The sequence below is a fragment of the Sinohyriopsis cumingii genome, chromosome 9 (genome assembly GCF_028554795.1).
Source record: "Sinohyriopsis cumingii isolate HCF-2022 chromosome 9, ASM2855479v2, whole genome shotgun sequence".
Lineage (NCBI taxonomy): Eukaryota > Metazoa > Mollusca > Bivalvia > Unionida > Unionidae > Sinohyriopsis > Sinohyriopsis cumingii.
The window spans coordinates 79,948,758-79,976,216 of NC_142969.1; the positions used below are offsets into that span (position 1 = coordinate 79,948,758).

The 27,459-nt window shown below is 32.8% G+C and overlaps 2 protein-coding genes and 1 long non-coding RNA gene across 12 annotated transcripts in view; 1 reads left to right on the plus strand and 2 right to left on the minus strand.

The window, feature by feature from the left end:
- LOC149792094 (MAM and LDL-receptor class A domain-containing protein 1-like) overlaps positions 1 to 3,970 on the minus strand; it is a 50,978-nt gene extending 47,008 nt beyond the window's left edge. For 2 of the 3 annotated variants that reach the window (XM_089970607.1, XM_089970606.1), the window contains exon 1: positions 3,047 to 3,300. In XM_089970607.1, the coding sequence (XP_089826733.1) occupies positions 3,047 to 3,125 (79 nt within the window). In that variant the 5' untranslated portion in view covers positions 3,126 to 3,300. Of the gene's footprint in view, positions 1 to 3,046; positions 3,301 to 3,800 lie in introns of those variants that run through there. The other variant, XM_089970605.1, reaches the window with a different exon arrangement.
- Positions 3,971 to 4,201: 231 nt separating this feature from the next.
- Positions 4,202 to 16,904, plus strand: LOC149792095 (uncharacterized). 2 transcript variants are annotated; one of them, XR_016423479.1, is made up of 3 exons: positions 4,202 to 4,249; positions 5,030 to 5,207; positions 15,636 to 16,904. It is a non-coding gene; the product is annotated as an uncharacterized LOC149792095 (long non-coding RNA). The 2 variants fall into 2 exon arrangements; XR_016423480.1 differs by lacking the exon at positions 4,202 to 4,249 and adding an exon at positions 4,368 to 4,447.
- Positions 11,388 to 27,459, minus strand: part of LOC149792096 (MAM and LDL-receptor class A domain-containing protein 1-like) — a 43,784-nt gene continuing 27,712 nt past the window's right edge. For 2 of the 7 annotated variants that reach the window (XM_089970609.1, XM_089970608.1), the window contains exons 5-9: positions 21,784 to 21,915; positions 20,818 to 21,162; positions 17,776 to 17,940; positions 14,200 to 14,278; positions 11,388 to 12,935 (exon numbers count right to left, since the gene is read on the minus strand). In XM_089970609.1, coding sequence (XP_089826735.1) covers positions 12,755 to 12,935; positions 14,200 to 14,278; positions 17,776 to 17,940; positions 20,818 to 21,162; positions 21,784 to 21,915 — 902 coding nt within the window. In that variant the 3' untranslated portion in view covers positions 11,388 to 12,754. Of the gene's footprint in view, positions 12,936 to 14,199; positions 14,279 to 16,913; positions 17,072 to 17,775; positions 17,941 to 20,817; positions 21,163 to 21,783; positions 21,916 to 27,459 lie in introns of all 7 variants that reach the window. The other 5 variants (XM_089970614.1, XM_089970610.1, XM_089970611.1 and 2 more) reach the window with 5 other exon arrangements.

Sequence of the window (27,459 nt, forward strand, 5' to 3'; positions counted from 1 at the left end):
GGTCATCAATTAAGTAACCGAAAAAAGCAAGATCAACAAGTTTTGTAAAACGTAGCAAATAATTTAGTTATCAATGTTCCAAATGAAAATGTGAGAGGAACTTTCCGGATTATGAAGTGAATCGAAAATAATCCCGATAAAGTTATATGAACGTCCAAAAGAATTAAAAGTTCCGTGGGAATTTCAAAACCGGAAATATGCTGGTCCGCCAAGAATCGTGACGTTGTAAAAATGGCTTTGTCCAGGAATCTTTTCAATAATTCACAATAGTTTCAGAATAATATTATAGTTAAAATAATGACCACTTTCTCTTTCCATTAAACAGTCCAAACAATTGGTTTTCCTCTCGAATAATTGGTTTTCCTCTCGAATAATGTATAAGTACACCCTAAAATACGTCTGTAGACTTACAACAGGAAAACAATAAAAATAATGGCTCCAAAATAGAAATGAGTCTCATTGTTCAGGTCTCTCTTCATATACTCCTTCTATTACGAATTAATTTCAAATCATACTCCCACGTGACAGATCACACTACTCAGTTTATTTCTAGAATGCCTGTTCATGTGATCTAACCCAAACAATGAGAAATTACATTAGATCTGTCCAAACTCCACGAGCCAAAGCGAAATTAACCCAACGTCGTCAACAAATCTTATTATCAGTAATAGTAAACACATACGTAAGCATCTATGTAGAGATCCTATGCAACTTTACGCTCTTAATATTGGTAAAACAGGTCCTTGTCACGTAAACAATATAAATAAATATGATGAGAAATTACTGAAATTTACAACTATGAATAAAAATTACAAATATTAGCTCAATTATGTACCAATATAACATCCGTACTAGATAATCATTTATTTATCTTTTCCAGTGACCGGCTAATTTTTTTAATTATTTAGAAATAATTATTGTTGATTATCAAAAATGTTTTATGACACATGTTACTCCATTGGAATGCTGTTTTGTATAGGAATGAAATCCGTTAATATCAACAAGGTTTCAGACAAGACAACTTTAGGCCAGGAATATATGTCGCCCAAAATGTATTACGAATAAATTTACCAATCTCTGCTAAATTTCTCTCATTTGATTTTAATATCCTGATTCCTCCCAATTTTCCAATAACTTGTTTCCTTATGATATTCTACCAAGTCTTAATTCATTTGCAATAAAACGTTTAATCCAAGTGATATTCATGAACAGAATAAAAGAGTCAACATAAAAAATGCCTAGACCACCGTCTGTAGATGAGGTGACATGTATATATCTATCAGTATTTGATAATAACCTGTTTGCTTTAATCACTATTGTTGAAATATGGCATGATATTTTAGCTTAACATTGAATATAAATACGGCAGGATAATGCTTCTACAACGAAACATTCCGCCTGTATAGTCTCAAAAGTGGCTTTTAAACTGGGACATATTTTTCCATGAATAAATTTTCCTTGACTTGTGAACAAAACTATATTGGTATTCTTATATCAAGCGACCAAGAAAGCAAATGGAATAGTTTCAAAATTTAAGCTTAATATGCTGTCATAAAAAAAATATAAGTATCAAAGACCTTTGGCAGAGAAAAATAGGAAATTGATTTTATAGGCGTCATAATCGAAACATATCAAAATACCAAGTGTCAGAAGGAGTTCTTGAAATAGATTAGATATGTCAGTATTTCATACTTGACCTTGTCTAAAATCAATTTAACTGTTTACCTGACCAGGAACAATTATTTTTGAAACAACAGAATACATTGCTAAACTTGTTCTATGAGTGTGGATTAAATATTCACATTATCAATAACGTAAACATGTTTACCTGAATTCGAGCTAAAAATACAGTCTTGGGTCTCACCCAAGGAACTTCTAGAATGTAAGTTTCCATTCAGTGACAGAGTATTTTCAGAAAACAGAAATTGCGACCTAGGTCAATCAGAGGGGTATATAATCTTGCTTATCTAAATAATTACTCGTGCTTGAACATATCATCCGAAGCAGCATCAGCCTTATTGTGGTCTTCAGTTTCTGATGGGGGTAGATTTATTTATTCTAATTATTATTCACTGGAAATACAAGGTACTTATTAATAATACTCTTAGACTGGAACATTAATTTGGAATCATAGTGAATTTGGACACGAATATTTTTGGATTATGCTATTGTGATTCATCAAATGACTGTTATCATATCACCAAAATTCAGGTACATTAGCACGTTCAATACTACAGGCACATCAACATATTCAGAATGTAACTGGATTAGAATGTCACTGCTACTCAACTAAAACTTTATTCCCTTTGTCTTGTGATAGAACGTTTAGGACTATCTTGAATTAGTTCATAATGTTGTACGTCCCTTTTAAATTTTTACATTGTTATTGAATTTTACAAAACTTGTTAGACCGCTCCGATGACATAGTGGTTTAGCATCTGCCTAGTTAGTGGGATGTCGCGGTTCGAACCATAGCTGGCAAAAATAAGACTTGTAAAATGGTACTAGCAGAAGCATCAATTGTGTTAGGACTGGTCGGACTGGTGTCAGAATAATATGGCTCGGTGGGACATCATGCTACATGTCTGCGGCATGATGTCCCAGAGCTACACATCAAATAAACTGTCACACTGTTAACAATACAAATTTTAAAGATACGTTAAAAATATAAAAAATGCACACATACAAAACCTGTTGGCTTTCTGTTGCTAAGTGTAAGACCATGGAGTCGTAACAATATATGCGAAGTGATTCTATACGTTGCAGTGCAAAATAGAACAGTAAAAACGGAAAACTAAGTAAACATCTGCGATCAAAGCAGCATTATATTTTTGAGGATGTTTGGCCTATGATAAGCATATTAAGCCTATGAGATAAAATATCTTAGCATGTTACACTAACAGTACTTTGTGTTATGTTCCCTTATGACACGCGCAAATGGGTGTTATCAACCCTTTGTGATCTAAACAAATATTATCTCTATCGAGTAAGGACAACATTGAATGTTAACTATCCTGTGGGATGTCAACGAATAAGTATAACCTACCCTGTGTGACGATTGCTTCCGCATGGCTGTAGACGATGACAACTAACATGGATAACACAGCTGCATTTTTGACCTTCATTGTTGCCTCAGCTCATTCAATCGCGCACATCAACAAAGCGTTATGATATCGTCGTTGCATGCGTCCATTTGGAACATGTCAGTGTCATAATAATAAAATCCCGTCCATCAACTGCTTTAAAACAATATCAGGATATGTTATTGAATGTTTTCACTTCCGGAAGCCAAAACAGAGACATCGCTTATTTGAACAAACAATATACACATTTAGATATATCTGTTGAATAGTTTTCTTCCTGGTTAGATGAAATACGTTTTCTATGTCATACATGAAACAAACTTGTACATAAACAGATATAGAAAAGTGAAATTGCATTGTTTAGCAAGCAACATATGGTTAGCTTTTTGTTGCCTAAATAAAAGTATATGTGAAAATATATTCTATGAATTTTACTGAGTTAAGAAGCTGGCAGTACTGAGATAAATGTACTCGCTCTTCAGGTCAAAATATAATACAAATAAAAATAGTGGTAATGCTTGTCAAAAATTACAATGTACTTGTTTTGAAAATACTTATCTCAAGTATGTGGATTCTTATTGTTATCTTGTATTACTAATTTCATCAAATATCAAAAGGACATGTTATATTGATAGCATTTTCAAAATAGTATCAACTTCAATCTTCGAAACCTAAAATTCAATATTAGCAGGCGAAGTTTATCAAAACTATACAGACCGTACCGGTGGCCCAGTGGCTAGAGCGTCCGCCTCGGATGCGGGAGGTCCTGGGTTTGATTCCCGGCCGAGTCACACCAAAGACTTATACAAATAGTGCTAACAACTGCCTCGCTTGGTGCTCAGCATTAAGACGTTTGTGTTAGGACTGGTCGGCCTGGTGTCAGGATAATGTGACTGGATGGTACATCGTGCTAGGGCATGATATCCCGGTGCTAGACATCACTATAGACTAAAAAGGATGTTGGATGATTGACTCATGAAACACTTCAGCTTGAAGCGGCAGGAATAGATACAGGACTTTTAAATACAATAGTGAGTAATTTGTCTATTTTAAGAGACGGACGTATGCAATCTAGACGAAGGAAACAACAATTATTAACACTCTATAACATTAACAATCTTGAACATCATACACATTTTAACATGTCTTGCAGTTGTCACTGAATGGTATGTATTTAACTGTATATGAATGAAATTTATTCATGTTTCTTTGTCCCGTACAGCTTTACCCGAGGGTGATTTATTTTTTGCCTTGGTTATCTAATAATGCTGCATTCGGTTTACCCACTGCTGCATACGCAAAGTGACTGCTGCGAGAAATCGGATTACCTCAAGTTTTCTGGACACGGATTTGACCACAAGAAGGTTACTGAGAGAGGAAATTATTGATGTATTATCACAATACAAGTTTTGTCAGGAAGCTGACTACTTTTGGCACGCAATCTTTAGCTGTAGATGGATGTGAAATATGTCTTCCTATCTATATTATCCGACATAATTATTCTGTATGTTGGATGTTTCAGAAAGCACTGTGAATTTTACAGAGGGTCAGACCTACATCACACAATGCCATGGTATCGGATGGACTGAAGTCGATTTCAAGTTGGCCATTTGTATGGCATTCAGACAAGTTGAATTCAATTATATGCTGAATGCATTAAATGATAAGCAATATTCGAGTTCTTATAATCCAGTGAGAATATTCTTGTCGGACACAATTTCATGTACAACGTAGTTATTTTAATAATAATCTTGTACAGTAGTTCTGATAAAACAATTTAATGTGGTACGGAGCCAATCCAGGTGCGTGTTCGTATTATTTGTATATAACCGTAATTACTGAACTCAATCATTATCTTTAATCTGCCACACGGAGACTTGTGGGGTTTCGTGTAACCGGATGTTGATACTGACATTCACCCGGATGACTGTATTTGTTTCTTGCAGTGAGGGGCCAAAGCTTTGGTGCCAAATGGTCTGCAAGACCTCGGGACGCTCCAGACGGATCCTTCGGCAGACCGGGAGAATTGAATCACGCGTGGTTGCTCCATTACATTTCGGCGAGAATCGTGGAACCAGAAATAAACCGTGATCGTCGACTGGGACTGGACACAATGATATACAGGTATGTTCCACTTTTTAATAAGTATTATTCAATATCACTATATGGGTGAAGCTGTAATTCAATATCACTCTGAGAGTGAAAATGAATTATACATTCATTTAACTTGCTGATGAACCTTACGTTATTAATATCTGTGTATCAATTCTATATACTGAGCATCCATAGTGTTAGATCCATGTATGAATCATATTTGTCAATAAATGCTTTGCATTGATCCTCCCTAGATACATGTATCAGTCATATTTGTAAACGAGTCTCGTAAGTCGATTCTAGTCTGACTACTCGTTGAAGCTACGTGATGCTATTAGTTCCATTTAGAATATATATTTTTCTTATTTTCATTGTCGATCTCTGTGTGCATCATTCTGTAAATCCATCGTTGGATTTTAAACACTCACTTATGCTGGCAGATTCAATAATCTTTCAATTACGTTATAAATAAACACCTCATTCACGACCTTGTTTTCGATCTCATCGCAGGATCGAAGCCCATCCTCGCCTGATCCTGAGATGATCAGAAATTACTCTCAGTGCCGTTTCCAACTGTTATCTTAGATTTACTGTTTTGAGGAAAGAGTGATGCAATTCAAAAAGACAGAATTCTACAAAATGTATGCTAAATGCCTACCACACACTGAACCATTTCAAAAACATACTCAAATCGCGAATGCTTTCATTGTGCGCCTTCCCTCTCTCTCTCTCTCTCTCTCTCTCTCTCTCTCTCTCCGCCTCACTGCTCAAAACAAGCATTTAAAAATCTTTGCTTTATTGAGGATAAGTAGATGCAGTAAACATATTTTTGTAATTCTGCCTTTCACGATTCTATTAATAATGGGTACTCTCCTTGCGTGTTTAAAAAGGTGTGAAATTAAGGACAATCCATATTGCTCACTCTTATCAATATTTAAGTCATTTTTAATATACTTTCATTCACTTTGGTTTCCAGTGTTTCATACATTGGGTATGTTGAACGTTAGACATATGTGCCTTAGTAGCATATCAAACATTGAAAACTGGGTGTCGGCGACCTATATTACTGCTAATAACTGTCATCTACATTTCGAGATAGATTAGTGCACACACTTAAACGGAGAGTTAAAGAAATCCGACCAGACGGGTAAATGCCAATTAAGATAAAGAGATGACAAATATCTCTTGGGTTAGCTAATCCCAATTCATTAAATAATTCATTAGCTAATCCCAGGACACTACAGATTCCAATAGTTAATCTCAACTCATTATAGACATTATAAAAGCCTACGTCATTATACAATCCATTAGTTAATATCAAGTTATTGCATAGTCTATTAGCTATTTGCAAATCATTAAAATATCCAGGAGATAATACCAAGCGATTTTACAGTCTATTAGCTAATCCTACATAACTGCACAATCCATTATTCACAGGTCATTGCAAATACCAACAGTTTACCCAGTCATCTCACAACCCCTTAGTGAATAATAGTCATTACTCAATCCATGAGTTAATCCCAAGTCAGAGTACAATCCATTACTTAATCACAGTCATTACACAATCTATTAGTTAATCAGAATTCGTTTTACATATTAGTAGTTAATCCCAAGTCAGAACATAGTCATAACATAATTCATTATTTAGTACAATATCAATACACAATCTATTGGTTAATTACAAGTCATAACAAAATTCAATAGTTCATCCCAGTCATTACATAATCATTTAGTCAATCATGCTTCTTGCCCTTTCCATTAGCTATTGTCTGTGATCACACAGTTCAATAGTTAGTCACAAGTTATAGAATAGTTCATTATTTAATGCCATGTCATTACCGAATCCATTAGTTAATCACAAGTGATTATGCAATCCTTTAATTAATACTAGGTCATTGCAGATTCCATTAGTTAATCAGAAGTCACTACAAAATCCAATATTTAATCACAAGTCATAGCATAATGTATTAGTTAATCGCATGTCATTACAAAGTCCAATAGTAAATCCTTCTCTTTTAACAATCCACCAGACATTCCTAGCATTGCACGATTCATTATTTAATTCCTGTCACTACACAATACATTTTTGTCCCATGTCATCGAAAAATCCAATAGTTAATAAGACGTCATTTCATAATTCATTAGTTTATAGCGAGTCGTTACGCAGTCCAATAGCAATCTCAAGGCACTGCACAATCCATTAGTTAAATAACAAGTCATTACAAAATCCAATAGTTAATCACAACCCATTACAAAATCCAATAGGTAATCACAAGTCATTACAATATCCAATAGGTAATCACAAGTCATTACAAAATCCAAAAGGTAATCACAAGCCATTACAAAATCCAAAAGGTAATCATAAGTCATTTCAAAATCCAATAGGCAATCACAAGCCATTACAAAATCCAATAGGTAATCACAATTCGTTACAAAATCCAATAGTTAATCACAAGTGGTTACAAAATCCAAAAGGTAATCATAAGTCATTTCAAAATCCAATAGGCAATCACAAGTCATTACAAAATTCAATAGGTAATCACAATTCGTTACAAAATCCAATAGGTAATCACAAGCCATTACAAAATGCAATAGGTAATCACAAGCCGTTACAAAATCCAATATGTAATCTAAAGATGTATTCCACTATCCATTACTTTATCCCAAGTCATGACATGGTACATACAGTAATCCTATACATTGCACAATCGAATTAACCATTTGATTAGTTATATAGAAAATACAAAGGTTATTCACTTCATTCTTTTGAATTTGAATTACTTTATTCACGATATTTATAGGAAAATGAGCCAAGCGAGATGTGTCATCGTGTAAAAGTACCAACAGAGAAATAAACACAAACAATATGTCACCTTGAAAATAATATTTGATCTTTAAACTTCAGAAGAAGATAATAAGGTCAAGTTTATAAAATAGAATTATGTCAATAGATTTCTCTCTTACGAACATCTATCGAACGACTTTTTTTTCAAAGCTAATACATGCAAACCAAATGTTCGATTTCATGTAATATAAAAAAATAGAGTTTTCTTATATACGGTTTTATAATTTCCTATTTACAACAACTTTATACAATGGCTTAAATACCAAAATATCCAAGAAAAATGTATTCAGAATATTACACTAAATTATAATTGACAAATGTAATGACAGTGAACATGTAGAATAGATACAAATGTGTGCAATATTATCTAAGATCCAATAAATGTAATACTTTTAATGAATGTTTTAAAATGCGTAGAGTTATATAATCTACAGCATCAGCATCATCACAGATGACTTAGCAGCCAATTCTCTCCATTTTTCCATGTTCTCTACTGCCCTTTGGCAATCTCCAAATTCCATGCCTGTCCACTTTTTAATGTTGTTTTCCCACCTCATCTCATTTCGAAGGTTGGAATCATTCTTTGTAGATATGATGTGAGTGTCCATGTTTCACAAACATACCGAAAAATGGAGTAAAAACACTTGTTATAAATGTCTTACTATATCTCCATTCAGTAAATCAGGTGAGCTCAGACACAATTTAGTATTGATATCATTTAGATAATGGGCAAATAATACAGAAAAACAGATGTTTGCATCGCCTAACTACTTGATTGCAAGTAAATAGCCACGATATTTATATATTTTTAATGTGATAGATACAAGACTTAATATAGATATAAACACGTTAATTATCCACTTCAGTATTTCCCCTTTTGTCGCAGAGTTAATATATTTTCTCTATAAGCCAGCTCTCCATATCCAGTCGAAAGCCTCAAAACAATGTTTTCTCTTTAGTAATTGTATTAAGGAATAGAAGGTAAAACTATTATCAGTTGTGGAGATTGCTTTACGAAAACCCGTCTGTGACTCAGATACCAACCGTTTACTTCTAGTAGAGAGCAAGTCCTGTTGTTAAAAGAAGCAGTAAAGACGTTCCTAAGGCAACTCAAGAAAGTAATAGGCCTATAACTGTTAGGATCTAATTTATATCATTTTTTTGTAGTGGTTCAATGAACCATGCAGCCCATGTTTCAGGAATAACATGTATTTTTAGCAAGTTTACAGGAAGAGGAAGGTAAACTTATCATGTACATTTATAATATTCATTAATAATGGAATCTGCTCTAGGTGTCTTATTTGATTTCAAATATCTCAGTACATTCTGTATCTCCTTGGAAGAGATTGGATAATTTAGTACTGTCTAACGCTTAATATGTAATGGTTCCTCATTGTCATTTCTCTCCTCGTTATTCTCATGGGATGAGTGTGTACTCCTAAAATGATCATTAATGCCGTTCAATTCGATAGATATGAAATCATTTGCTGGAATCTAATTACTTATAATTACCCATTATTGAGCTACACTTGTTTTAAACTTTCTAACTTTAACTTCACTTTGCTTCCTATGAAAGTTGACAAATTTTCTGATTGTTTTCTATCATTGTTACTAGCAAAAATTATGTGATTCTAACTTTGGGAGGTTCTTAGTCTTGGGTGAAATTTTAGCAGTATGATATTTATTTATAGTGTTATGTACATCTATATTTTTGGTAACTTCTGGCATATGATTTTATGTTATTGTTATAATTCTTATCCATGATTGTGATTTCTATAGATTACTTTTATTATAAATTGTGTACGTGATTCGCATCTGTTAAGAACGCACATTGCATAGAATTTATACATAGATGTTTACGTCCGTGTTGACAGTTAGCAATTATAATCGTAATAATAGGACATTAAACAAAGTCGCCAATGGCGCAGTTTTCAGTCACTAGTGAGATATGGAAGTTTCGAGAATAATTATGTGGTCTTCCATTTGTTGCACGAAATTGTATGCAATCACATGAGGTCTATTGCGAAATACAGTCGCAAAATAAGGTGTATCAAAGAGAAAATTAAGCATTTAGTTTCATTCCGATTTCTCGAGTCATCCATACTTTTTCTGTTCCTGATGTCCGCAGACGTGTTTTACGTTGTACTTAGATATTTTTCCAGAGGAAAAACATTTGTTTAGACTGCTCAGTGGTGAATGAAAGTGCACATTATTTGGACATAAATAACAGTTATAAATTATTCCAAAGAATTCTGGACAACGCCATCGTCACAACGTCATGGTTATTGAAGCACCAGTACATATCCTGTAATGGAAATTATAAGGGACTTTTCACTCGTTTAGGATTTTCATAGACCTTAGTAAGGACTAACTTGGATTCACTTCAATATACCGTAATTTCCTATCACATTTTACATTTATCAATTTAATAATCAAATAGTTGGTTAAGCTTCACAAAACTTTTTTTTTCTTCTTTTCTGTTACTTAATTGTGTGACCATAGATTGGTAACACTAGCTAACTTATATGTCTCCTCCTCCCCCACCCTCCCAACAATTTCTGCTATGTACTTTATTATCATATATTTCTTTATTGTTCCATTTGAAAATATTTGATTAGAACTATCTAAAAGATCTTTTGCAATTTAATCAGAAAAAGCATTTAATTCAGTTGAATGACTAATCCATAATACGGATCGTTGCATAGAAAAGTACGAGAAAAGTCATCTAACAATAATTGTCCAAACAACATCAGTTGACAGAATATTTACAAATTCATCCAATGTGCACGGTTTCAAGATAATAGACCTTTCTAATCAAAAGCATAAATAGTGTGTATGTTGTTGAGTTAGTTGTTTCAATATTGCACACCTAGGGAGATTACATAAATTCTCTGTTGGCAAAAGTCTGTGAGGCTGATTTACGCCATTCAAAATTATGTCAGGCCAATTTACGGCAGGACTCTAAAGATTTAGTCACGTTCCTTATGCTTTTGTTGGCTTTGTAATTTTCTTTTATACAACCTTAACTGTGTCCAATAAAATTGTATAAGCATTTTGTCTCAGTACATAATGAAACAGTCGTAGCAATCAAAGCGCATTCTCTTTAATTTCTTCCCAATGTTTGCAGCGTTACGTTACACCAAGCTCAGACGTAATGCCATGTAGATGACGGCGTAACGTAATAATCATATATCAATCCACATTAGATCAATATTTAGCAATAAATATATCATTTTACAGCAACAATGTAAGCTATAATTCTTCTACAAAATCAATCCTTTTCTGGTATTCTTCTTAGTCTATTGAACCAAAAGTATCAAATGATAATTAAAATCAATGAAATGTCTTTATTGTCAATCCAAATCTTTGAAAAATTCACTTTTTATATCAACAAGAAAACATTGTACACGACCAAATACATTCAAGACTATATCAAAAATATGTATTACAGAAATATTGAAATCTACATATATATGCCATAAGCAATGACTATGTAAAATCGGCAAGAACTATTGGTTAAACTCTTCTTATAATAGTGCCTTTGTTAACGAAGTGAAATCAGTATACATTAACAAGATTTTAAGCATGCCAGAATATTTCTTGGAGTGAGTGGGACTTTTTTGGTGAATGTTGTTGGACAAAAATAACAATACACCGTAAATCAATAAAAAGTAAAAGAAATAACAAAGCAATCCTATGTTACATGCCGCGAAGACCTTTGTAATACAAAAAAGCAAGTAACATCCATTTCCACATTTTAATTTTTCAACTACAAATATAACAAAAGAGGGCAAAACAGTGTATACATGTCCTCCCTAAAATATGATCATATCTTTTCTCACGTTAGTATTTATCATCAAACCTGTTAATAGCGTGACGTAATGGTAGCTGTAAGAGTAATAAGCGCATGATTCACTCCATGACGTCATCATGTTTGTTGATAATGTAATATACTGGTAGCAGTACCAATATTTTATAGCATGATTATAGAGATCGGATCAGTAACTCATTTCTCATGAAACATAATGTTTATATATATATATATATATATATATATATATATATATATATATATATATATATATATATATATATATATATATATATATATATATATATATATATATATATATATATAATGACATTAAGTTCTTCTTTAGTTTGGCATATAAACTACAAATGTTTCCATTCAAAAGAGACGAAGGCACTTTTAAGCTTAGAACAAGAGATGAATCGCAGCATCTTCTTACCCCTAGTGCTGCTAAACAGGGGACTACCTGGTCTTCACAAAATCAAATAGCCACGCACCAATAGTGCATATATTTTGCCAGTGTGAAATTAAATACATGATAATAAAATGAAAGCAAACATATTTTGTTCTTAATTATGGTACATAGATTGAAGTATGTTCAATTTATAATGAAGACAATGTGAATCCATTTAGAAGGCAGTGAGTAAATCTCAAAATATTGAATACTCTGATTTTTTATACACCTCCAGTGGACTGGTCCATGGCTGCAAAATAATTATTGGTCCGATAATATAATATGTGCAGGAACGGTTTGCATCGTTACATAAAACATATTATCCCAATCAATCATCAAAATGTTTCGTCAGTAATCATATGTACTATATGAATGATATTAATTCTCATCCTTCAACATTAGTCTGCATCAAGAAAGAAGACTCAAACACTTGTGCGTTTCTTGCGAAAGGGATGCCTATTTGTTGCCTAGGAAACGTAATCATATTCGTTATCATTATTGCTCCTTATGTTGTGTGGGTAAGGAATATTAGGGTTTTGTGTAGTGCTAGGATTGGAACTATAAACTACGTGCAAGTAGTCCTCTGTATTTCCTCCGTATTCAAGCCTGGCATTTGCAGCATTTCTTTCTTCAGAGCATTGATTTCTCCTGAAAAAATGTATATATATATATATATATATATATATATATATATATATATATATATATATATATATATATATATATATATATATATATATATATATATATATATATATATATATATATATATATATATATATATATATATATATATATATATATATATATATATATATATACATATACATATACATACATATACATATATATATATATATATATATATATATATATATATATATATATATATATATATATATATATATATATATATATATATATATATATATATATATATATATATATATATATATATATTTATATATATATATATATATATATACTGGTTGATTGTCTTGCGTCATTAACTTTTGTCCAACACAACGATGAACAATCAGTTATTTTTAGTTCTTTGATATGTACTTTTTCTCTCTCCTTTGAAAATAACTGGCATCAAATTAAATTCTTATTTCAGAATCATTGTATAATTTCTTTTATTAACACAACCCGTTTGTGTCTGTATGAATAATATTCGCTGCATATGACCCTTTTTACATTTTTTATTACGATTATATTGACATCGACTGTTTTTAAACTGTAAAAGGTGGAAGTGTTAGAAACTAAAAACGATACCAATGTTAATTTCGTTTTCATAGAGATATTATCATGTGTTACACTATGTGCAAGCAGTTGAGAAGAGAAACAGTGGTGGACAGGAAAACAATGTAATCAGAGATATTCTTTATCGTGACAATTCTTCGCATGATTAATATCGTCATTAAGGTAAACTCATGGCGAGTGGGCATGACCTTTGCAATGTAAATTTCTCTTTTGCAAATGATCTTGCCTTTACAAAGAATGCACTTAACATATACAATTGGAGACTGGCACCAAAATAATATTCCTATCTAAAACAAATAGTAAATTGTTTGGATTCATGAATATAAAAGTTGAGTTGAGTCTGTAATATTGGAAACCTGACAATAAATCTGACAAGAACTGCACAGAAGGTTGTGTATACAAAATAGCATGAGCATAAAAGCATACAAATGTATCGTAGCACTGAATCTACGGTGAATCTGCATAGTCATTGACCTTATATAGGTCCTTCACCACTGCAACTCCGATTGTACCGTCTAGGAACATGTTGTGCGTATAACACACTCCCCACGCTTTCCACAAAAAAGCATGAAAACAAGAGACGGTACTCTAATTCTCTCTCTCTCTCTCTCTCTCTCTCTCTCTCTCTCTCTCTCTCTCTCTCTCTTACCTCAATATCCAAACTTTTGCAAATAGGACAACAGCTACTAACAAAATGGCCCCGGCTACTGACCCAATTATAACACATTCTGAAAATAATTACAAAACCTTGAAACACTTTTGTCTAGAGCAATTACGCTTAATACTTGAATCAGCAAGCTCACGACTTGAATAAGCAATCTTAAGACTTGAATCAGCAAGCTCACGAATTGAATAAGCAATCTTAAGACTTGAATCAGCAAGCTCACGACTTGAATAAGCAATCTTAAGACTTCAATCAGCAAACTTAATATTCTTTCGTGCTGTGATGTTACCAATTCAACGTGTTATACTTCCATATTGTCAGACTGTAGATTTTAAATTGTATGTTGAGATTTTGGGCACTGCATACCAATAAGACAATTTCTAATTACAATTATGAGCTTAACGAAGCACAATACATAGAACGATCAAGAAACATAACAACATTGAATTTTTGTATGATAATGAGTTTGTATAATGTGATAGAATTAAAACAACAAACAAACAAAACACAGCGGATATGAAAATGAAGGAGTTAAACATACATAATATGTGGATTTGCTTTGATCTATAAAAGCAACAGATGATAAATGGATTATATACAAAATGTTCCACAAGTAAATAAAATAATACACAAAAATTTTATTATGGGAATATAGTTTAGGCAATGTCCCATCGGGATAGTAAATGGCATTACAAATAAAACTGAAAAGTGATAACATTTAAAAATATGAAGGTCATTCTAATTTTGTTCTTTCTTACAGAAAATATATCCCAATTGTACATTTTATTTGTTGTTGGAAAGTGTAAATCGTGTAACAATAAAACGCGAACGTAACAATACCATGGGATCAATTCCAGTTACATTTCTCTAGCTAACACATTTTTCAAATAAGAGGCAGACTTTGTTCACCCATTTTATTAAGACATTAGGTTGATGCATATATGTGGATTCTATAACATTTCGTTATGCATGATAAACATCTTGTGTAAATATTATCTTAATGTATCGTATAGTACCATGTGCAGGTATCGTCATGTTACTGTATTGTATAATACCCTGTGTACATATTTTCCTGATACTGTATAATACAATAATAATAATAATGTGCAGATACTCTCTTATCAACGTATAGTACAATACCATGTGTAAATATTTTCAAGTTAGTGTATTGTTATGTATAATTAATTTAATTATTTGTCTGTTTTCATTTTTTTCTTCCATTACATGCTATTGTAAAATATTGGTGACTTGATTTGATACTGTCCAGAACAAAGTTCAGTTCTAACTGATGTTTTTTTTATTTATTTATTTATTTTCGACGTAATTAACTTATAAATGAAACATTGTGTATAGTTATTGCTCTTGTATCACAATCAGTGACAGTTTTGGTAAACAACGTTTTTTACTTTTCTCATTCTCAGAGTAAGAATCATTAAGCTGAGTCAAAATCACAGCTCATCGACTGGATATTTATCATGTATCAAACTTCCATTTCTTCTGGAAGGTTGAAGTCTTGACCCCCATCCGGGAATCTGTTTGGGTTGTAGTTAGTTTTATAGCTGATGTTACGATAAGAATTCTAGCAGCTAGTAGAAGTGCGTTAACACTTGAGACGTCAAGTTGTTTTATATTGTGTCCAGTTTGGCCTGTGGTTTTATTTTCTTCAAATTATTGAAATTCAATTGATTCTTTTCCCTGGAAATACATATGTGCTCTCATCATTCTTGGACAAAGGCATTACTTGGAAATTATACAGAATTCAAAAACTGGAATAACATTTTCTCTGATTCAACAAGATACTGTTGACACATAAGTACAACGCTTACTATTACAGACGTTATCGCCTTCCACCTTAGATTTGATAGGGATTTGAACTCTGATTCACTTAGAACTTTTCATTGATAGGACTTGCGTTTTTTAATTCTTGGATTTTTTTTCCTGATTTAATTCGCAATACCGTGAGTTCCTTATTTTATTTTTCACTTAGTATTTTATGGAAATAAATTATTTGTTTAATTTTACAAAACGCGTTTTCTTCACTCTTTTCTATTATTTATATCATGAGCATAGACTCTAACAGTATAATATAATACCATGTGCAAATATTGTCCCCCCCAATATATAGTCTAACACCATGTGTAAATATTAACATGTTACGGTATTGTACAATACCATGTGTAGATATTTTCCTGTTACTCTATAGCAGAACACAGTTTGCAATTATTGTCATGTTACTGTATAGTATACTAGTCGCCAGTTCATGATGTCATAGTCGCAGGAAAAAAGACCATTTGGGTAATATTTAGTCCTGTGGTCTGGGCATATTAACAGTCAATGTTTATGAAGTACCCCTTCTAGCACACATGACACAAACAATTGCATTTCAAACTTATTCTAAATTTACATTCTAAATTTACATTCTAACAAAGATACATATCAGTTCATTAATTGGATGCTCTAAATCATAAACCTGAACTTCCTTAACCAAAGATTGCATAAATGTAGAAGTTAAAGAGAGGAGAAAGAAAGATAATTAACTATAATAATATACTCAGCTCCAGTAAACTAATAAATACTCAAAAAGACAAGTATTTTAAATAAAATTAGCACTTTGTAGAGCTTTACAGTTACTGTTGATACTACAGTGTTCGTTGATTATTTAATAAGGAACGTGTCCAATACATCTAACCTCTCTTTACCTCTGGCCCATGAGTTGTGTCCAATAGTCGATGTTTGACTTCCAATGGTAGTCGTGTGTGAGTCTACATATAATATTGCTGTTTTGAACAAAACTCGCTGTAGATATTGTCCTGCCAGTCTATAGCATAATTCCATGTGTAGATATCGACACGCTACTCTATATTATAAAATACATAAATGAGACATATGTAATGCTGCTGTGTAGTATACTACAATGAGTAAACTGTGTGTGTATTTTTTGGATTTTTGAACGTAAGTTTAAAAAATTGTCAGTCATATCGCTATGATTTCTGCACTGTGCAGTTTATAATGCTATCTAGCGCTGGGGCATCATGACGCAGACACGTAGCATCATGTCCATCTCAGTCACGTTATCCTGACATATGACAGACCAGTCCTAACATTAACCTCTTAATGCTGAGCACCTAGCAAGGCAGCTGCTATTACCATTTGCATAAGTCTTGGTATCACTCGGCCGGAGATCGACGCTCTAACCACTCAGGCCACCGCAGCTATCGAACTCTGATGACTGGGTATTATAAAATTCCATGTGTATAAAGTATCCCTTCTCATGCATATGACAATTAGTTTTCAGACTTGTTCTAAATTTACATTCTAACAATGAAACATATCTTTGACCAAAAAATTTGCATAAATGTAGCAAACGAAAGAGCGCAGAAAGAAAGACTATTAACTATGAGAATAATATACACTCGGGTCCAAAAGGCTAATAAATAATCCACAATGCAAATATTTTAAATGAAGTTAGCTCTTTTGTGAAGCTGTACAGTTGCTGTTGATACTACAGCGTCGTTCAATATTTATTGAAGAACTTCTCCAATCTGTGTAACCTCTCCTCACCTGTGGCTATTGAGTTGTGTCCAATAGTCCTTGTTTGATTTCCATAGGTAGTCGCGTCTGAGTTTATAACACTGATTTCAATCAGCGTGGTTGTGTTTAGCTTTTTCTCTTTCCCATCAATGTCGACAAAGAACTCCGTCAAATCCCTTGTGGTTGATGTGGCCCCTGTATCAATTTCCAAACCAGTAGAGGAAATACATAAATCAAGGTAAATTAGTAACCACTTTTGTGTGTATGTAGGTATATGTTTATGTTAAACAAAAGTTACCATTTTATAGCAAACCTACAAGGAGAAAAGAGCAAATGTCTTTTGATTGATCTGAAAAGCTTTGTCATGCACGTGATATAATTATCATCGTTCACAGTCAAACGCCATTTTCTTTTTTTAAAAATGAATTAAACTTTATGAAGTGGATTAAAAAAAACATTACAACTATCTTCTCGGATGGTCAGTTTCGATAAAATAAGTTTTAGAAAGTGTGTCAATCAAACAAAAAAGGTCATATAGCATTTTGTCTTATTATAGCGAAAACAGAATCCACTCGTAATCATTAATCAACGCTGCGCTATAGAATGGATGTCTTAAGGCTTATTTATGATTGACTAGAAATAATAGCGATGATTCAGAGGAACAATATAAAGCAGGAATCGTTCTCTTCGTACGTTCTTAATACAACAGACAGATTAGAGAGAACAAGTATCTCCATAAAATCGCGCTGACATTCATTGCACTACATGTAAATAACGTCACACAAGAACAGACAGCTGTAGAACACTCAAGGAATATTTACGGTACTTTCTGGACGTTCTCTCCGCTATTGATGTTTCGTCTCTTTAACGATCCTAAGGTTGTCACAACCGTGTGTGAAACTTTCTTGCGATATTTGTAAAGAAATAAACACACGGATTCAGCCAAATATTTAACTAATTTTTAAATATTACTACAAATTTGGGCTTATGTTTAATTTTCATGCATCGGAAAGAGTACAAACTCTTTCATTAACCTCTGCTGCCAAGTTTGTGTTCTGAGGAACATAACGGTTAGCCGATCCCAAACCAATCTCTGAATTTGACTCGCAACAGAAGAGCATTGTAAGTGGAACATCTTTAGAATTAGTTTGACACCATTCCTCGATTACAATGCATATTTGATAAATAAAATGATTATAAATACAATCACTTAAATTCGTATTAAACTGGTGTAATTAAATTGTTAACATTTTGTTCCTGTCTGGACATTGCTAATTTTTTTCCTAATTGCCATCAGTAAAGTGACCAAATGGTCAGTAAACCTATAATCAAATTAATAACGTGCAGCGAGGGCATCTTTCTTCAGCGAAAGATGCAAGTAACCGAACAAAGGTCATAACTCTCGTACCTCCCCCCGCCCCAGCTAACGTGCTATAAAAATATAAAGAAGAGACTTCATTCATTTAAATCATTTAAAGACTTTATATTTATGTATATAGGTAGATGCTGCTGGTATTCCTTTTTCTTTAGAGCTATCAGATGGTATACCAACTGAGAGGATCCAGTGGCATTTCTGACTGGTTTAGTTTCATTTAGTCTTACGGTATCAATCGTCTAGTAACTGTAACTAATTCAGTAAGTAAAATGTCTTTGTACTTAAACACGTTGATTGTGACAATCAAATTAACTTCCTTATCTGCCTATATGTATTAACTTGTTTATAAATCTGATGAGAAAGGTAATTGTGTGTAATGGTAGTATTTACATTAATTATTTCATTAACATCCTCCACTTTTAAATTGCCAAAGGTAATCTGCCTTAATTACGTTCTTTTTCTTTCTTTAGGAATATTCATACAGTGGGTACTTTAAAAATCTTAGTAGCGTTTTCATGATGATTGGACAAATTAAAAATGAAATGTTTGAATTTGTATAAAGCCGTATGTATATAAATCATTATTTTACATGGAAGTAATTGTCTTGGACATTGGCTAACCAAATTTAACACTTACCAACTGATTCCTTTTTGCGAGTGAAGGAAATATTCCTTTAATAATAATAACTTGGTGCATTATGTCAACTGTTTTCAACCTTTAATTGAGAAATCTTGACGCTGAAGTTTGGAATTATTTTTGAATAATTCTTACAATAAGTTAAAATAACTGCCATGACGCGCTGTTGTGGATGTAGACCAAATCTGTCATAAGTAAAACATTTTTGTCTATTTTGTTTCGTCTGGGATGCACAAACATTATTTGCATCGTTTTTTCTATTAATTATTTCCAAAGATTTTTTTTAATGACCGATTTCAGAATCATTATCTTTCCTCTACCTAGGTACATAGAACATTAAACAAAAAAGTATAAGCGTGTAGGACAAAATTATTTCTTAAACTGAAACCGAAAATATATAATAAAGAGCTAAAAGCGTCAAGGATGGCACTTATTTTTACTGATAAAAGCTACAGGTGGAACTACGTTACAAGAAATTCAGAATATATGGCAACTCACGTTGGTTTTTCCGTTTTGTTTAAATAAACTGTTTTTCGAGTCACCGTCTACTTGTGTACACGGTCTTTGTTAGTCAAGAACATTTACAATAACCCGCTGTTACTTTTATGTTAATAAGCAGTTATGCAGTGCAATAAAAAAAGGCCCAATCACAAATTTTTTAATTAATCGGTATTTATGATTCACTGGGTTTGTTAATCCTCTTTCTCGTAATAAGTATCACACTGTATGCACGTTCTTATAAGCAAATGAATAGGAAGAAGTAAAAGGAAGCAATAGCAGATATTTGCAGAGGGCATTTGAACGTAATGAATGGAAGGTTCACACAATTACAAATACTGGCCTACCATGAAGTACGTTTTGTTTTGATGTCAGATCTTATATATATATATATATATATATATATATATATATATATATATATATATATATATATATATATATATATATATATATATATATATATATATATATATATATATATATATATATATATATATATATATATATATATATATATATATATATATATGCGTGTGTGTGTGTGTGTGTGTGTGTGTTACCGTTGCAATTTCCATTGATCAGTGAAATATCGTCTAAAGCTATATCACCATGACCACCATTTCCTCTGATTGCCTCAAATTCAACTCTTACGTTTGGACCAACGTCTACGTCTACAGCTGCTGATGTCCATTTATTGCCCTGGTCTCCAGTTTTAAACCACACCGGAGTTGTTGAATTGTCATTTCTTTTAGTGTACAGATTTAGTTTCCCCATGTGTTCTCCATACATATGATACCAGAATGAAAGACAGGATGGCCCTGGGCGATAAAGTCCTGCATGATGTAGAATGGCATTGTCGCTCTCATTCCCTAATGATGCGTCGATGTGCATGTAGTAATCGTCTGCTGCAACAAGGGAAGAAATTATAGCAAAGTATTAAAACAACCATTTTAATGCTTGTCTCAAATTCAGATCGGCTGGTAATAAGTAACCAAAATACCTATAAAATAAAAATAATTTATTCATATTGGCAACAACCTTAAACTTCTTCAGATATTTTTGCGGCGAAATTTCATCTCTATAACTCAGATTTTCAAATCACAGAATGTGCTCATTTTTGCATCCTTATAAATTCATAGAAGATGCGGCATTTCTCAGATTTCCTCAGGTCTTGTCACACAATTCTTGGTCAAGAAATCAATCAGAAAAAAAAGATTTGGTTTAGTCCATCTCTGTTTCCGCCAGCTGAACATCTACAATTAAAAGTGTCAAACATTCAACAATAAATCATCAATCTGGAAACAGGAGTTCAGCTTGTATGATAATTGAACGTAATTGGAGGCCTACTGCATTTGCTTTACCCGACGATAAGGGCAGCTTAGCTTACATAATCAAAGTAAAGTATGAGCTACCGTTTTCCATTTCTTTCAGGTTCACCTTAACAGACATATGAAAAACAATACATTATTATTTCTCACAATGAAGTAAAACAGGTATCACATTTTATATAGTATAATAAAACCTACCATTCCCGTTTGTATGGCCACCCTGCGGGCCAGTTTTCTTGGAGGATGCAGCTCCTGATGTGCGATTCCAACGAAAACCATCAGATTGCCTTTGCATCCAGTTGCAGTACCCAACGTCAAAGTTACATATATCTGGAATTAACGACAGAAAATTTTGACACATGTGTATTAAATTTTATTACATTGGAATAGAAGAGTCATGACCATAGCTTAATTTAAAAGAGCGAAGAAATGTTTAGCGAGTTCAATCAACCTATATTTATACTACATAAAACTAAAAAGAACACCAGACCACTTCTTAGCCACTACATCAAAAACACACACAAAATAATACCAACCACCTTTTCAAACACTATATATGCACAATAACTAGCAGACCACTTTCTTAAATACTGCATAAACAAATGTCTACGATCTCAACTACTGTAAAAATAATAAACTACATCATGTTACTTCGTCAAAAACTGCATATAAACAAGACAAAAAACACACTGTTATTAATATTTAATTTATATTGTTTGCCTGTTAGATTTTTCATTTTATTTATTTCATTATATGTATGGATAGTGTGTTATGTATATTTGATTAAATTTATATTTGATTTAATTTAATTGTTTTTTTGTTAGTTTTAAAAACATTTGTTTCATTACACGCTATAGTAATGTAATTTTATTTAATGGATTTGACATTTTCCAGAAATGCATTTTCCAGAAATTCAGTTCTATTTGACCTGACTGTTTTTTTGTAAACAACTAAGAATATCAACTTTGTATCTAATGCTGACCTAGTTCTTGACCTTGATTCAGAAATCAGTGAGTTGAAGTAATCCACTTTTTTAAATTCTTTTTTTATTATTATTTCCCAGAGTAAAAATCATTCATTTTAGTCAAGGGCATACTGGGAGTACGTGATGTTGGTCATGTAAACAGCTTCTATTTTGTTCAAGAGCCATGATCATCTGACCCTCACACGGAAATCTGTTTTGCATCTTAAATTAGTGTATGACCTTTTTCTATTGAGAATTTAGTCAGTTGGGCTCAAAACCATTTACACTTAAAGGTATTTTGGTTGTGACCATTTTGAGTTGAAATTCTATTTTATGGAATTATTAATTCTTTCCCTTGGAAATATTTAAGTGCTCATACATAATTCTTGGACAAAGATATTTATTTTAATTTTATTCGGAATTCAAACCTGAATGATTACTTTCTGTTGTTCAACAAGGAATTGTTGACACATCAGGACAACACTGACAATTGCATACGTCATCGTCCTCCATCTTGGATTTTTATTCAGGACTCCAACACAAATTCATCTAGGACTTTTATTTCTAGGACTTCTATTTTTTAATTCTTGGATTATTTTGGATTTGATTCGATGAACGGTAAGTTCTTTTTCTCATTGTTACCTTGTTTTCTAGGTAAACAAATTATTTGCTAAATTTTACAAAGCTTGTTGTCTTCACTCCTTTCTTACTACTGTTTAAAAGACCCTAAACGTAACAAAGAAAAGTGGGTCGCTCGTCCTTGGGATATATGAATTTTCCCTAAAATATTTCAGAAAACTTTGTTTTTGAAATTTGAATTACCCTTAGTGTTCGAAATATTTTAAATCCCAAGTATTATTTTACATTCTCGAAATCTTAAGTGAAATCAGCGAGATTTTTATAATGTCATCAAAGGTGGAAATCTTTCTTTCAAATCCTACCCAGGAGCAATTAGACCTTTTGAAAAAAAAGATGAATTGATTCAACTTGCCAGAAAATATGATCTCTCTGAGGCAAAAATTTCCATAATGAAGCAAGAAATAAAAAATATTTTGGTCCAATAATTGGGGGAAAAGAATGTTTTTTTATAAAATTGTTTTGGTTTCGATCAGTGGGTATGTATCAGACTCTGACATAAAAGTAATGGAATTAAAATTAAAATGCAAGATGGAATTAGAGTTAAGAAAGCTGGAACTTCAGAAAAATAAAGAAGAAAAGCAAATGCAGTTGGAATTGGACAAAGAGAAAGAACAAATGCAATTGGAGAAAGAGAAAGAACAAATGTTATTACGGAAAGAACAAATGCAAATGCAATTAGATAAGGAAGAAGGAGACAAAGAAAGAAAAATGCAGTTAGAAAAAGAACAAATGCAGTTACAAAAGGAACAAATGCAGTTTCAGAAAGAGGAGAAACAAGTGCAATTGCAATTAGATCAGGAAGAAAGAAAGAGACAGATGCAAATACAAAGAGAGAAGAAAGAGAGGGAATTTCAATTTAGAATAAAAGAAATGGATAGAAAAAGAAGAAGACAAATATTTCCTAGTTTTGAAAAAATAGCGGAAAATTTAAAATGGCCAATTGAACATCTGTCTCCATTATTACAATGTGTAATTACTTCTAAAGCTAGTGATATGTACCGTTTACTGTCACTACAGCAAATTGCTGACTATGATGTGGTTAAGAAATGCATCTTAAAGGGGTATGAGTTAGTCCCTGACGCTTATCGGCAACAATTCAGAAACTATAAAAAGAAGCTGGACGAACTCATGTCGAAATTACAAGAGAAGAAGAACAGTCATTTGATAGATTGTGCTTAGCGAAGAAAGTTTATTAAGATTATGAAAGTCTCAAATAACTTGTATTACTTTAAACATTTAAGAACTGTATCAATAGTGACATCAAAACTTATCTTGATGAGCATAAGGTCGAAACCTTGGAAAATGCTGCTCGTGCTGCTGACAAGTAATCGTTAGCTCATATTGTTCTTTTTGTAGGCATGTCTTCCACTCAGAATTCTTCTGGCAGAAAAGTATTTCAGCCTAATACAAGCCATTCTAAATCTCAATGTAGCACAACTTTTAAAACTCAAGCTTCGGATAAGCTTGATCAAAGATCCTGTCTCTTCCTACGTGTGCCTATTGTAAGAAGAAAAGACACGTTATTTCTGATAGCTACAAATTGAAATTTAAGCATGAAAATTAAGCAGACCTATTCTAAATGCTCTTATTTCTAAGAGGTCAAGGTCACGGTCATGTATTGAATGCAATAAGGTTTCCGGAGGCAATTCCTTTGAGGACTATTAAATCTAAAACAAAAGCAAAAGCTTTAAGTTTTTTACTCAGTTTGGCCTTCCCAAATCTGTCAAATCTGATTGTTACGAAATGCCCGATATGGCTCATTTAGTCTTCCATACTTTTCATTTAAATCAGGTTGTCTTATTTCACGCGCCGTAATATTTCTGTAACTGTAATTTTTCGTCGTCTCGAGCGACGCTTTTATTGCTCGCGCGGCACGTGAGAAATAATGTATTATTGCGCACTACTATATATATCGGGTAGAGATATTGAAGGGCACAGCCAATATAGAGGGAAGCTCTTAAACATATTCAGCTGTCGGTCAGGTGCCATTGTAATTTCGTTAAAGCCAAACAGTTGGGTGAGTCGAATGTTTTTTTTTTAGTCAACTCTTTTTATTATTTACAATAATTATTCAGTTTCGTAAAAGCACGTTCATTGTTGTATTATGTGGTCACATCGTTTATCGTATTTGCAATTCAGTTTATTAAGATATAACCTAATCAATGTAGTAACGAGTTAATTTCATCTAGTCGCTATCACGACTAATTTCGAAAACATATTATGTATGTATTAATGTCATAGCATTACGTATATTTGTTTTTATTGCATAGCATTTCTATGTCATACTTCGTGCCTATCGTATATTCTTAAAGTAGTTGCAACAAAACCCATTCCAATTAAATTAGACTATTGGAAAGGTGTGTTTATTTTCCATATTCAGCTCGCCGGTTATGAGCAGCCGGATGGGCTTGTGAATACCATGACGTCTGGTGTACCATTAGTATAACCCACCAATTCAGTGCCAGCGTACGGGTACAAGTGCGGAGGGGAGAAGTGACCATGTCAGAGAGAAGGCCGTGTCAACGTATATCTTCCAATCAAGTAGTGTTTTGACTACAAGTAAAGGACAATAACAAGTAGTGTTTTGACTACAAGTAAAAGAACAATAGCAAGTAGTGGTTTGACTACATGTGAATTACGACAGTAGTGTCTGACTACATAAATGTTTGCAACCAGTAGTTGATTATATGGGTTTGCAACAAGTATTTGTTTATATGAAAGTTTGCTAGAGATATTTGTGTACATGAATTTTACATGGAGTTTCTAGAACTTTTGACTACTTGAATGTGACATAGTAGTCAATTTATATTTCGTATGTGTTTATATTCATTTTATATGCTTTTCTGTGTTATTTTCATATCATTAGTACCAGTGTTTAATATATTGTCATTAGTCATCCACGAACGTGTTTATTGTTTCTTTAAAACCATGCCCGGTCTCAAAGGGTCAGCTCGACTACGTTACACTGATCAAGGGTCAAATTTTAGCTCTAGAATTTTCCAGTTAATTATGCTTGAATTTGGCATTCAGCAATTCAATTCAAAAGCGAAATTTTGGTTTGACAGAACTACAACGGAGAGAACTTTTGAGTCTGGCAATGGAGTTCAGTCTCTCTTGCTCATTCTTCAGAATTTTTTTCCTATTATATAGTACGGCCCTTACAAAGTTCAGAATAGAATGAATGAGTTAAATTATAATGTTAGTCCTCCTGGGATCTAAATAAATTATAGGAGTACCAGTATATTCAGAGAGATAGCCAGGTTATACACGCAATTTAGTTGTACCTGTCCCACTCCGTGAAAATTGAAGTGGAGGAATACTATCGGACTTTACTGATTCTGGAGTGAAAAACCTTCGGAATTCAGAAATTATGAATGATCTGGACCAGATACTTTCACATTTGCAACAGCAAGAAAACAATGAACTTAAACAGTTATTATTTGATTATAAGCACTTATTTCCAGATGCTCCTACAAGAACAAAATTTTCGATGACGTTGCAATTGTAAACTCCATACCTGTGAAACAATGCACGTACAGGATAAACCCTCTCAAACAGGAATACTTGAAGAAAGAAATTCAGTATTTGATGGAGCATGATTTTGTAAAGCTCAGTAAAAGTTACTGGATTTTACCATGTATACTTGTTCCGAAACAAGATAAAACCTTCCGAGTGTGTACTGATTATAGGAAGGTGAACAGTGTGACACAGATTCATTTCCATTACCAAGAATCGATGACTGCATTGATAAAATCGAAATGCCAAGTATGTCACCAAATTTGACCGTCTGAAAGGATTTTTGCAAATTCTACTGATGGAAAGAGCAAAGGAAATTTCAGCATTCCTGACCCCAGATGGACTTTATCAATATAAAGTGATGCTGTTTGGGATGAAAGGATCGCCAAGTACTTTTCAACGTCTGATGAATATGATTACCTCTGGTCTAGATAATTGTGACGCCTTCATCGATGATGTCATCATATACATAGACACCTTGAAAGGACATTTAGCAACAATTCGGAAATTCTTTCACAGACTCACTGATGCAAGTTTGATCGTTAATTTATCCAAAGTTGAGTTTTGCCGTGCTAGTGTAACTTTTCTAGGACATATCGAGGGCATGAACAAGTTAAACCTATAGATGCTAAGACCAAGGCTATATTTGAATTCCCTGTGCATGTTAGTAAAAAGCAACTGATGCAATTTTTAGTTATGGCTGGATATTTTCGGAAATTATTTCAATTTTTCCATAATTGCAGGACCCTTGACAA